The sequence below is a fragment of the Mesoplodon mirus genome, assembly GCF_964341445.2.
Source record: "Mesoplodon mirus genome assembly, chromosome: 4".
Taxonomy (NCBI): domain Eukaryota; kingdom Metazoa; phylum Chordata; class Mammalia; order Artiodactyla; family Ziphiidae; genus Mesoplodon; species Mesoplodon mirus.
In genome coordinates, this window is record NC_138979.1 from 39,813,556 (window position 1) to 39,826,567 (window position 13,012).

The 13,012-nt window shown below is 43.6% G+C and overlaps 1 protein-coding gene across 4 annotated transcripts in view; it reads left to right on the plus strand.

The window, feature by feature from the left end:
* The first annotated feature begins 3,004 nt into the window (after window positions 1–3,004).
* DET1 (DET1 partner of COP1 E3 ubiquitin ligase) overlaps window positions 3,005–13,012 on the plus strand; it is a 45,890-nt gene continuing 35,882 nt past the window's right edge. For 2 of the 4 annotated variants that reach the window (XM_082619336.1, XM_082619337.1), the window contains exons 1-2: window positions 3,098–3,189; window positions 9,514–10,606. In XM_082619336.1, coding sequence (XP_082475462.1) covers window positions 9,524–10,606 — 1,083 coding nt within the window. In that variant the 5' untranslated portion in view covers window positions 3,098–3,189; window positions 9,514–9,523. Of the gene's footprint in view, window positions 3,190–9,513; window positions 10,607–13,012 lie in introns of all 4 variants that reach the window. The other 2 variants (XM_082619338.1, XM_082619339.1) reach the window with 2 other exon arrangements.

Genomic DNA, 13,012 nt, shown 5'->3' on the forward strand with positions numbered 1-13,012 from the left:
AACACAGCCATAAATAAATAAATAAATAAATAAATAAATTAAAGTACCCTTAATTAAAAAAAAATAAAATGTATTTTATAAAAAATAATAATACATAGAAAGGCCTGGAAGGATAGATATACACTTACTACAGTGGGAGAGGTGGGATTGAAGATGTGGAGAAGTTTCACTTTTTACTCTATTGCTATATTATTTGTAGCTTTACAAGAGTAGAGTGTTCCTGTATGATTTGTGTAATTAAAAGTTTGTGTAAATGTACTCATATATTATTTACTTGATTTAAAAATTCATGTAAAAATTAGGTCTTTCACAAACACAGTGATTTCCCCACTCCTTAACTCCCTCATACACCCATTTCACAGATGGGAAAGCAGGCAGAGAAAAGTGACTTGCCGAGGGCTCATAAGCCAGTGGCAGGATCCCAGGATGGAGCTGATATTCACAGGAAAGTTATATCTGTCAGTCTGAGGTGGGAGCATGAGGGTATGAAACATAATCTTAATTCTCAAGGGGCTTGCTTACAGCCTCACTGATAAGACAAACCCATAACATTCCAAGACAAGGTAGTCCAGCATGGTAAGAGCCAAATTAATGAGTTAACATTTATGGGTGCTAATTATGTGTCAGAGAGTACTAAGAGCTTTACATGCAATAACTAATTTTATTCTCCACTGACCCTATGATACAGGTACTACGATTGTTATCCCCATTTTACAGGTGGGGAAACTGGGGTACAAATAAGTAACTTGTAGGTAAGAAGTATTGGAGGCTGAACTGAACCAGTCTCACTGCAAAACTAAACCAGTTTTGGACTTCCCTGGTGGCGCAGTTGTTGGGAATCCGCCTGCCAATGCAGGGGACACGGGTTAGGGCCCTGGTCCGGGAAGATCCCACATGCACCGAGCAACTGGGCCCGTGCACCACAACTACTGAGCCTGCACTATAGAGCCCGCGAGCCACAACTACTGAGCCCGCGAGCCACAACTACTGAAGCCTGCGCGCCTAGAGCCCATGCTCCGCAGCAAGAGAAGCCAACGCAACGAGAAGTCCGCGCAGCACAACGAAGAGTAGCCCCCACTCGCTGCAACTAGAGAAAGCCTGTGTGCAGCAACAAAGACCCAACACAGCCAAAGATAAATAAATAAATTTATTTAAAAAAATAACTAAACCAGTTTTACTGCAAAACTCCTTTTTTTTTTTTTTTTTTTTAAGTAATAAGCTCTTGGGGAAAACTTACAGGCCAATGGTCAGCAGAGAAGGGAAGGCATGGCCCCCATTCACCTGTCATCCCCATGCAGTGGCATGCCAGGGACAGGGCAGTACAGGTCTACATTCCAGGAGAGGGAGTTCCTTCCATTCCTCTCTCTTCTTGTAGGTCAAGCATGAGAGTAAGCTAATCGGTAAGTGATACTTGAGTGCCAGGCAGGCTGCAGGGTAGCTTCAGCTTTTGCTGTTGTTGATGTTATGAAAAATTTCAAACCCATACAAAAGTTGAGGAAAGTATGATGAATTCAATGTCCCAGAATGCTTTTGTCCTAAACCACTCCACTCGACAGGAAAAGTTATCCTTGAAGAAATCAGAGGAGCTCGAGAAAGTCCTGCCTCCCTCATGGTGGGCAGGAGTGTCCAGGGAGGGCTGTGGGGGGGTGGTGAGAGGGTGCTGGGCTGACCCCTTACTGGGGGCATCATCTGACAAGCTGAATGGGGAAGGGGAAGGCCGGCAGCCCACTCAGAGCTGGCTCCATGGGCCACCCCAGCCCCGAAGCTGGGGGCAACCTGAAATTTAGAGTTTCTTCTTCTTTTTCTCCTTCTTCTTCAGCTCCTCCTCCTCCTCCTCCTCTACTTCTTCTCCTCTCCTTCTCCTTCCCTTTCTTCTTCTCCCTCTTCTTCTCCTTCTCCTTCTTTTTTCTCTACTTGAGATATACTCTGCATACCATATCTTCCTTTCCTAGAAGAAGAAATAGAGACTCTGAAGTCAGTACATTCAGCTTGGAAAAGTCAAGACTGGACCAAGAACCCATGGTGTTTCCTTTTAACCACCCTCATCTCCAAGTCATGGATCCTCCTTGAGCCTCAGTTTCCTCATCTGTAAAAGCCAATGAACAGTCTATGATATTTTGTTATAACAACGTCAACCAAGACAGTTAAGTTAATAAAATTGCACTTAAAAAAAAAAGCCAATAAACATTCCTTCCTCATAGAGATGCTGTGAGCCCTAAGGGCAGAGCCATTCATTCACGGACTGAACCTTCCTTGAGCACCAGCAAGATGCTAAATCCTGGTCTAGGTGAGGGTAGAAAAGAAAAGAGGACGAAACCCATACTCTCACGGAATTTACATTCTAGTGGGTGCAAGGGAAACAGAAAAAAGAAAGAAAATAAAACAAAACAAATAGGGTAATATCAGATAGTGATGAGTGCTAGGAAGAAATAGCACGATGGTGGTGAAATGAGAGTGGTCAGACAAGAGTTCTGAGGAAGTGACATTTGCTCTGAGACCTGAATTATCTGAAGGAGGCTGAGGCAGGGAAATCTGGGGGCAGGATGTCCCCAGAAATAGGACAAAGCAGAGGCTTCGGGGGAGGAACCAGGTTGTAAGAGACAATGAGATAATGTAAGTAAAAGTCAAGTAAAGGTTATAGCATTAATTTAATGCAAGAAGCTTTTACTGTAGTCCATTGTGTGCTAGTAAATGTGTTGGGCACAGCGTTCAGAGATCAGTACAGCCTCGGTCTTTAAAGAGCTCACCGTCTAGGAGGAGATAACAGAAAACGGATAGTTTCTCAGCTGATGAAATGGTGCATTTAATCAAGAGGTGAAAAATTAATTTTTATTCATGTTTTGGCAAGTGTGTCCAGCAGGTGCAGAGACACTGCCATAGGAGATCACTCAGGTGCCGAGGTTATAGCGCCTGGTTCAATTTTTCCTTCGCAGCCCCTGGGCCTCTAGGGCTTCGATCCCCCTCCGGGCAGCAGGGTGCGCTGTACCGTCTCTCAGGGCCGGCCGGACGGGTGCCGCGCTCTCTCCACTTTCCTTCTCGCTGCACCGCACTTCCAGTGGCTAGCGGAAGCGGGAGCCGGCGGCTGCGGGCACCTGGTCCCACAGCATGGCGGGGGCGGGGCTGGGGGAGGCGCGCGCCGAGCAGGCCGGGGAGTCCCTCGCCCCGGCCCTTTGAGCCCGGACCGGACAGGTGAGGACTTCTCCTTCCTTGTTCCAGCCTCCAAACCCGTCAGGCCCGCCCCGAGGCCTCTTCGAGTTACCGCCATGGGGCTGCCCCCTACCCGCATGACGCCGAGGCCCTGCGGCCCCCGCCTTCCCTCAGAATTCTCTTCCCATTGAGGCCCCGCCCCGGGCTTTTCTTTCCGGGGGCGCCCCGTTGGGCGTGTGTGCCCGCCCCTGGGTATCCCCTTCCCGTTTAGGAACCCATCAGAAATAATTGAGGGTTACGTGCAACTGCCTGCCCGGGGAAACAGACCTAGCAGGGAGGAAGGTCTTGCTTAGTACCGCACGAGTTAGTGGCCCAGTACAGTCAGGCTTTCTTCTTTCGTTCCATAGATAACGTACGAACCCATGCAGTGGGGCAGCCCTAGTGCTAGGTTCTCTGAAAACTAAGGTGACTGAAGTAGCCGTGGTTACGCCCTGCCTGGAGGGGATAGTTTACGGGGGAGTCGAACATTAAACACCTAACCATGCCGCTGAAAGTACAAATTGTGGCAATGGCTATGGAAAAGATGAACAGAAAAAGTAATGGTAAAGCAACAAAGATCTCTTTCGGCAAGGGTGGTCAGAGCAGACTTCCTGAAAGAGAGGACACTTGAGCTACGGCTTGAGAAGTATGGCAAGGGCCAGAGGAAATACATGCTAGGCAGAGCGAACAGCCCCTGTGGATATTTGAGTTGGTAAAGAACGTTCAGGAAAGGAGGCTTTCGATGGGTCAAATGCTGTGATGGGCATACAGGATATAATGTTTGTGTACCGGTCAGGAGTTCACCATCTAGTGCCACAGACATAAGTAAAATGCAGAGATGAAGTTGCAAGCGTGGTAAGTGCTGAGAAGGAGAGGTATGGCTGGTGTATTGGTGTTTTATCTGGTGGGGAAGGTTAAGGAAGACTTCTCTCAGGAAGTGATGATTAGGCTGATAACCTGAAATAGGAGTTAACTCGGCAAAGTGAAGAGAAGAGCTTTTTTTAGATTGAGGTGGAGAGCATGTGCCAAGGTTCAGAGGCAGGAGGTAGGCCACTTGTTGAAGAAATGATTAGAGTAAAATGGGAAAAGATGAGGCTGGAGAGGCAGCACTGAGCCTTTGAGGCATCTGGTTGGCACGGCAAGGATTTTGATCCGTATCATTAAGAGCAATGGAAAGATATTTGTTTTAATCTGTAGGGGAAAGGATGTGATCAAAAAAGCATTTTGAAAAGATTGCTCTGGTAAGTGGATTGGAAGTGGATAGGAGTGGATTTAGGGAGACCACTTAGGAAGCAGTTGCAATAACGTAGACATGAAGTTATAAAATTTTGGGTAAGGGTGCTGGCAGGTCATGATAGAAAGAAGGTGGAGCATTAGAGGACTGTTTAGGGGGTAAAATTTCCAGAGTTTGGTGACTGATTAGGTATGGAGGCTGAGGGAAAGAGGTATTGAGGGAGACTCTCAACTTTCTCGTTCCTTTTAGCAGGTGAATGGCCATGCCATTTACTGGACTAGGGAAATGGGTAGAGGGCTTCTGGGAAAAATATAAGTTACTCTAACGTTTTTCATAACTCCCACTCTGACTAGAAGGGACTTTCCTGATGTACTTTTTCTATATGGTTTGAGTTTATGAGCGTGTATTTTATAATTGGAATAACAAGTTGAAAAAGACTAAGAATTCCACCATCTCTCTAAAAACCATAATTGTGTGATGTAAAATATGGAGAGGGAGAGAGAGCACACTGAGAGAACGGTTAGGAAATTAAGTGTGGATTTTCTGTCCAATTTGGAGCTGAAGCCAGCAGGCCTTCACCTCCACCCACCCCACCCCTCTACTGCCTCCACCATAGTACTGGTGGCTTTTCCCTTAAAAAGACAAATTGGAGAATTTAAGATGGAACTGTTCAAAATATATACAAATTTTTTTTAGAATTAAGCATCTGCTTTGCTTAAAATGATCAATGGCTCTACGTCGAACAGCTAGTTTACTTTATCTGATTCCGTTATATGTGGTTAGTCTGCTAGATGGTGTCTGATGCCTACTCCTTCTTCCATTCATGGGTCTTACCTGCCTCTCTCATCCCTTTCTGGTCTCCCTCTCTGACTCCAGCCCTCATCTTAGGTTCGCAGGGTGCTAGTGGCAGAGGTGTCCTGGGCAGGGATTGAGGGAGGCAGTTTTGTACAGTACTTGGTATTTTAAAATGCTTAAACCTTACCAGTATGTTTTTTGGACTGTATCAAAATGGGCACATCAGCTATGTCACTGTTAAAAGGAGTAGCTGTGTGAAACTCAGCATTGTGTTTATTGTTCATAAGTGGAGGATATTGCTCACTGTATCATGCCAGGGTCCTTTGAGAAGACTCATGAGAGAGATTTCTTTTTAAATCCAGTGATGGGTATTGCTGTGCTTCTTCCAAGCAGCTATTAAGTTTTTATCTTCTTGGCAGTGCAAGTTCTGTAACTGACTGTATTTTCCTCTGCCTTGTCTGCTGAGAAAGTCAGAGCCAAATTAGAAGCTTGGCAGTTCTGCAGGTCCTGACGGCATGCATTTTTGTGTACTTCAGACTTCATTTTATTGTCCTACCTTTGTTTTCCCTTCACAATGATTATTCTAATTAAAAAAAATCTGAGTAAGCACAAATATTACTTAAAAACATACGTAATTTTAAAAGAACAACAGTACAATGAATGCTGATTGAAGGAAAAAAATATACACTTAAAAGTGCCAATGTGTCCCTAACTCCCATCCCATTTCTTACTTCCTCAGAGGTAACCACTGTTTTGAATTTTATGTTTATGATTCCTTTGCTTTTTGTAATTGTATACCATATATATTTGTATTCTTAAAGTAGAAATTGTTTGAAGCTTATATAAAGGAAATCACATTGTATGTATTCTGTAGCTTGCTTTCTTCATTCAACACTGTGCTCACTGTGTCTGAGATTCATCTGTGTTATTATATATAACTGTAGTACATTAATTCATTACTTCATAAGGTTACACTGCTTGGGGAATTGCCTGGCAGTCTAGTGGTTAGGACTCAGCGCTTTCACTGCTGGGGCCCGGGTTCGATCCCTGGGTTCTATCTCTGGTCCGGGAACTAAGATCCTGCAAGCCACGTGGCATGGCCAAAAAACAAACAAACAAAAACATTAAAAAAAAGAAAAGAGATTCCACTGCATGAATATGCGTGGATGAATTTATCTGGTCTACTGTTGATGGACATTTGGAGTGTTGTCAGTTTTTGCTGTTGCTAACAGTCCTACTAGAGACATCCTTGTATATGTCTCCTGTTACGTATGTGCAGACACTTCTCTACATCAGGATTTCTCCACCTTAGCACTATTGACATCTTGGGCTGGATGTGAGGGACTGTCCTGTTTACTGTAGGATGTTTGGCATCATCCCTGTCTTCTGTTTGATGGGCACCCCAAGCACCCCTTCCTCCCTCCCAGGTTATGACAACCAAAAATATCTTCATATATTACAAAATTGCCCCAGTTGGGAACCAGTGCTCAAGATCAGGGGTTGTCAGACTTTTTCTGCAAAAGACCAGGTAGTAAATATTTCAGGCTTGTGGGCTGTGTGGTCTTTGGTCTTAATAAATGAACTGTGCCTTTGTAGGGCAAAAGCAGCCATAGGCAAGATGTAAATGAGTGCGTATGACTGTGTTCCAATAAAACTTTATTCATAAAAATAGGCAGGCAGGGCTTCCCTGGTGGCCCAGTGGTTGAGAGTCCGCCTGCCGATGCAGGGCACGTGTGTTCGTGCTCCGGTTCGGGAAGATCCCACATGCCGCGGAGAGGCTGGGCCCCTGAGCCATGGCCGCTGAGCCTGCGCGTCCGGAGCCTGTGCTCCGCAACGGGAGAGGCCACAGCAGTGAGAGGCCCGCGTACAGCAAAAAAAAAAAAAAAAAAAAAAAAAAGGCAGGCAGGCTAGATTGGTCTGAGGCTGGTTGTTTGCAGTCTTTTGCTCTAGTCTAGATCAGTAGGAAATATATTTTATATCCTCACCCAGTGCATGTAACTCACATATGTATTGAAAATATGTGATACAGTTTGGTATTTTCTGTTTTATTCCATTTTTTGAAATGTCAATTAGTATATGCACTAAATTGATTTCAAGCCTCCATCAGTGAGTTGTGACTAGCAGTTTGAGAAACTTGATTTGCTCAATCATAAGGTATGCACATTTTTAACTTGACTAGGTAGTATATATACTTATATAAGGCATTTCATATCTCTTTTAGGAGACAGAATATAAGCAAATTCCCCATTGTCTGTATGTTTTTATTTCTAAAATATAGATTGGATAGAGTCACTCCTCTGCTTAAAACCTGTAATAACTTGCATGACGTGGCATACAAAGGATTTTCCAATCTGGCTCCAATCTACTTTTCTAGGCTTCTCTTATCACTCTGTGTTTCCTGTGTTCTAACCACTTGGTATCGTGTTTCCCAAATGTGCCATGCTACACTCTTTTTAAGTATATTTTTTAAGCTACCTTCTTTCTGAAACGTTCCTCCTTTATTTTGCCTAGTGAGTTCTTTATCCTTTAACACCTTTGTCAAATGTTGTTCCATTCATTCATTTAACATATTTGTTAGCATTTAGTGTGCCTCAGGCACTGTCCTAGGTGCTGGAGATTCAGCAAGGAATTAGGCAAGGCCCCTGCTGTCTTGTATGGGGGAAAAAGATACTAAAAAGGTAAACAAATGGTTTCAGAAGGTGATAAGGGCTGAAGAAAATAAAATAGTAGGTTGATGTGGATGGAAAAAGTCATGACTTTAGGTAAGGTAGTCTGGCAAAAACTCTGAAGAGTTGTTATTTTGGCTGAGATTTGAATGATGAAACAGACAGCTATTTCAGCACTTTAAAAATGTTGCTTTGCTTCTTTTGGTCTCCATAGTTTCTCATGAGACATCCACAGATAAATGAATTGTTGTTCCCTTATAGGTAATGTGTCCTTTACGTGGTTGCTTTCAAGATTTTTACTTTGTGTTTTAGTTTTTCACAATTTGACTATGGTATGCCTGGGCATGGATTTCTTTCTTTCTTTTTTTTTTTAAAATAAATTATTTATTATTTATTTTTGGCTGCGTTGGGTCTTCATTGCTGCACATTGGCTTTCACTAGTTGCGGCGAGCCGGGGCTACTCATCATTGCGGTGCACGAGCTTCTCATTGTGGTGGCTTCTCTTGTTGCGGAGTACAGGCTCTAGGTGCGTGGGCTTCAGTAGTTGTAGCTTGTGGGCTCTAGAGCGCAGGCTCAGTAGCTGTGGCGCACGGACTTAGTTGCTCCGTGGCATGTGGAGTCTTCCCGGACCAGGGATCGAACCTGTGTCCCCCGCATTGGCAGGTGGGTTCTTAACCACTGCACCACCAGGGAAGTCCCTGGGCATGGGTTTCTTTGGGTTTATCATGTTTGGGGTTCTCTGAACTTCTAATCTCAGGTTTATATATGTGAGGGTTTATTTCTTAAGTCTTAATTCTGTTCATTGGGTATATTTTTCTGTCTTATGCCAGTACCACACTTTTTTGATTACTGTGGCTTTGTAACAGTTTTTGAAATCAGGGAGTCTGAGTCTTCTAACTTTGTTCTTTTACAAAATTGTTTTGGCTCTTCACAGTCCCTTGAGATTACATGTAATTTTTAGGATGAATTTTTCTATTTTTGCCAGAAATGATTTGGGGATTTTGATAGGGATTTTGGAATTTTGCATTGAGTTTATAGATTGCTTTGGGTAGTATGGACATCTTAACAGCCCAATAAATATATTTTTTAAATGAATGTACATTGAATGTGGTGTTTACACTGAACAAATTTGATGTAGTTCTAAGGTTTGTTCTGTTGAACATTCCCAACAGCTAAGCATGCTTTGAAGGTATTCCTAGGGAATTAGGTCCTTCCCTCAAACCTGTTTCTAGACTCAAAAATGTCCTGACCACTTTCTAACTATAACTTGGGAAGGAGCTTGTTTAGTTCATCCTAGGTCCAGGATATATGGAAGGAAATCTATTTGACTTGTATATACACAGTTGGCCCTTGAGCAACATAGATTTGAATTGTGCAGGTCCACTTACACATGGATTTTTTTCATCAGTGAATACTGCAGTACTAGACATCCCCGGTTGGTTGAATCCGTGGATGTGGAGGAACCATGGATAGGAAGGAACCATGTATACTGAGCTGACTATAAGTTATACTTGGATATTCAGCTGCAGGGGATTGGTGTGCCTAACCCTTGCGTTGTTCAAAGGTCAAGTGTGTTTATGTTTTGGTAAATTTTGTTTATTTTCTTGACTACTTCTTTACTTTTCCATGCAGAGATGTGATAATGGATCATCATGTTTCCACCATCAAACCTCGAAGAATCCAAAACCAAAATGTCATTCACCGCCTGGAACGCCGGCGGATCAGTTCAGGCAAGGCAGGCACCCACTGGCACCAGGTCCGAGTGTTCCACCAGAATGTCTTCCCCAACTTCACGGTCGTCAATGTTGAAAAGCCGCCTTGTTTCTTGCGTAAATTCTCACCTGATGGACGCTACTTCATTGCTTTCTCTTCAGACCAGACATCTCTCGAAATCTATGAGTACCAGGGCTGCCAGGCAGCTGAGGACCTACTGCAGGGCTATGAGGGGGAGATCCTGTCCAATGGCAATGACCAGCGGTCAGTCAACATCCGTGGCCGGCTCTTCGAACGCTTTTTCGTCCTGCTGCACATTACCAATGTGGCGGCCAATGGCGAGCACCTGAACCGGGAGTGCAGCCTCTTCACTGATGACTGCCGCTGTGTCATTGTGGGCTCAGCTGCCTATCTCCCAGATGAGCCTCACCCTCCTTTTTATGAGGTATATCGGAACAGTGAGTCCGTGACCCCCAACCCCCGGTCCCCCCTGGAGGACTACTCCCTCCATATCATTGACCTTCATACTGGCCGCTTATGTGATACACGTACCTTCAAGTGTGACAAAGTGGTCCTGTCACACAACCAAGGGTTGTACTTGTATAAGAACATCCTGGCCATCTTGTCCGTGCAGCAGCAGACCATCCATGTCTTCCAGGTGACTCCTGAAGGCACGTTCATTGATGTGAGGACCATTGGCCGCTTCTGCTATGAGGATGACCTGCTCACTGTGTCAGCTGTTTTTCCTGAGGTGCAGCGGGACAGTCAGACAGGCATGGCCAATCCTTTCAGGGATCCCTTCATCAACTCCCTGAAACACCGGCTGCTCGTGTACCTTTGGCGCCGGGCAGAGCAGGATGGTAGTGCAATGGCCAAGAGGCGCTTCTTCCAGTATTTTGACCAACTACGGCAGCTGCGCATGTGGAAAATGCAGCTTCTGGATGAAAACCATCTGTTTATCAAGTATACTAGTGAGGATGTCGTAACCCTGCGGGTCACAGATCCATCACAGGTATAAGGTGCTCTCCTGCCCTTTACCCCTCCAGTCTTCTTGGCACAATGGGAAGGTTTCTCTCTTTGCCTATAGCCAGCCTCTCAGAAATAACACATTTTATGTAATCTTGAATTTTTGCTATCTTAGGGCTCAAACTTAAAACAGCTCGATTTTTCTAATCATTTCTCAAAATGATTTTTCTCATTTGGACAAATGGAAGCTATATCGTAAGCCATTGACATGTAGGTAGTCACCTCTGTGATTATTACCCTAATTCTTCTGCAGAGCATTTTCAGTACCCTTGAGATGGAAGCCCAGATGCTACAGGGTCAAGGTTTGACTCCCTAGGGATACTGCCTTGATTTTGTATAAGATTGTGCTTATTGGTCTGCTTAGTTCTGGCAATGAGAATGAGCTCACCATACGGAAAAGAAAATCTTCTAAAAACCTAGTCTTTCTTTCCTACTTAAATGATGTCAGTATATTTCCTCACCAAATCTTCTTTAGATTGTAATAGGTAAGTTCATTTGACGGAATTAAGCTTTATGACTGTACGCTGACCTTGCCCATGTGCTGGAACATAGGTTGTGCAGCAGTGAAAAGATCAAAAGGAAGCCAAACTTTTTGATCTACCAAGTGAATCATCAAGACTGCAGGTTCTGAGGGTTTTTCAGTTTGGGTGAAAGATGTTGGTAGGGGAGAGAGGCATTTCACAAATAGGAATAACGTGGTGTTAAGAGCATGGAAACCTCTAAGACTTTTGGGTTGAAATACCATGCTGAAATTCAGGGTAATTTGGGCATTTCCCTTTGAGAAGCTCCTTACTTTAGTGTTGACCAAGTGAGAGACCTACCTTTTTGTACGTTTGTCCCCCCATTTTCCTATTTCCAGAGTGTCTCCTTAGATACTAGTGTGGAAATTTAGAACAGAACAAACCAGTAAACCACAAAGTCAGCTGAGTCTGGTTTCTCTCATTGACCTGCAGCTGATTCTGCCCGTAACAGACTGTATAAGGAATTGTCTCCTAAGACCTTACCAGCCAGCCATGGTAAAATGTTTTCTAATATTTTTCTTCTGAATCATACCTTGTGTATTCTAAAAAATAAGGGGGGAGGGAGATCATTTTTTTTCTGAATTCTTTTTCTTCTCTATTAATGATGAAGTCACCCATTGAGCCATCATGGGTGAGCCCATCTAGTTCATGTTATGAGTCATGGGAGGTTGTCCGTGAAGCACTTGACTTCTGTACCCTCCTGTCCTGTATTTCCCAGTCTGGCCTGGTGGGAAGGCTAGTAAATGTTTGTGTAATTCTATATTCACATAATTATGATGGATCCTGGTGAAGCCCTAATATGATCAAAGCGCTGTCCAGGTTTATAGAAAGGACATGAATCAATCTTGTATTTAGGTTTGAGCTATAATTACCTTTTTATTTTGGAGGGAATATGTTGTGTGACTGCTGCATTTGAGATTATCCTTTTTTCCTTTGCTAAAACATGACCTACTTATATCCGGTAGCTACAGTAGGTTGTAGCCAGAAACATTACAAGGGCTCTATGCTTTGCTTACAGAATTTGTAACTTTAAACCAATCTCTCTGCCCTAGTTGTCCTCCCCCCTCCTTTCCCAGTTTAATTTGATAGGTTCCAATAAGGTTAATGAGTAAAAAGTGCACCTAAACACAAAGCCTTGCTAATATTATGGGTATTATGCTTAGGTTACTCTCCAGCCTCTTTAATTTACAGCCAAATTTAATTTCCAGATGACCACAAAAGTCATGTAATATAAGCTTTGGGAAGGACTAATTACTATTAAAACAGGTGGGCCAGATGTCTCCAGAAATTGGTAATGGAGATTTAAATTCAATCATAAGAGGCGGAATACTAATCCTAGTGTTCTGAAAACTTCTAGAGTCCTGTTGGAAGCTTGCAGATTGACACACACTGCCACATTCACTGTGATAAAAACTAGAGGTACCCGGCACTTCCTTGTTAGGCTGAGCAGAGCACTGGAGGTTTAAAGAAGAGGGCCAGTCGCCCAGGGGCTCATTCAGAGAAAACAGTAACTCTGCCACCTATGGCATTTGAATGGTTTTCAGGTTCCCCCTCTGAAATTAATGGTTATGAATCTCAAATGTATGTTACAAATGCTCTTGGCTGAAAGAACATTTATGAAGAAAGAAATGGAAAATGCTTCTCTGATTTTTCGTGTGTTCAGCAGCAGTCTGACACACAGTCGTGTGTTCTGCTTGGTTACAACTTGCCTAGGTGGACACAGTGTACTTAAGATGTCTTTCTGCATGTTAGAAATATTAAGAGAGAAAAAGAAATGCCCCTGAATTGAACTTTCAACTGTAAGTATACAAGAGAAAATAATTTGCCAACAGGCAGCTCCTGGCTACAAATCACTTTCGCAGCAGGAAGGA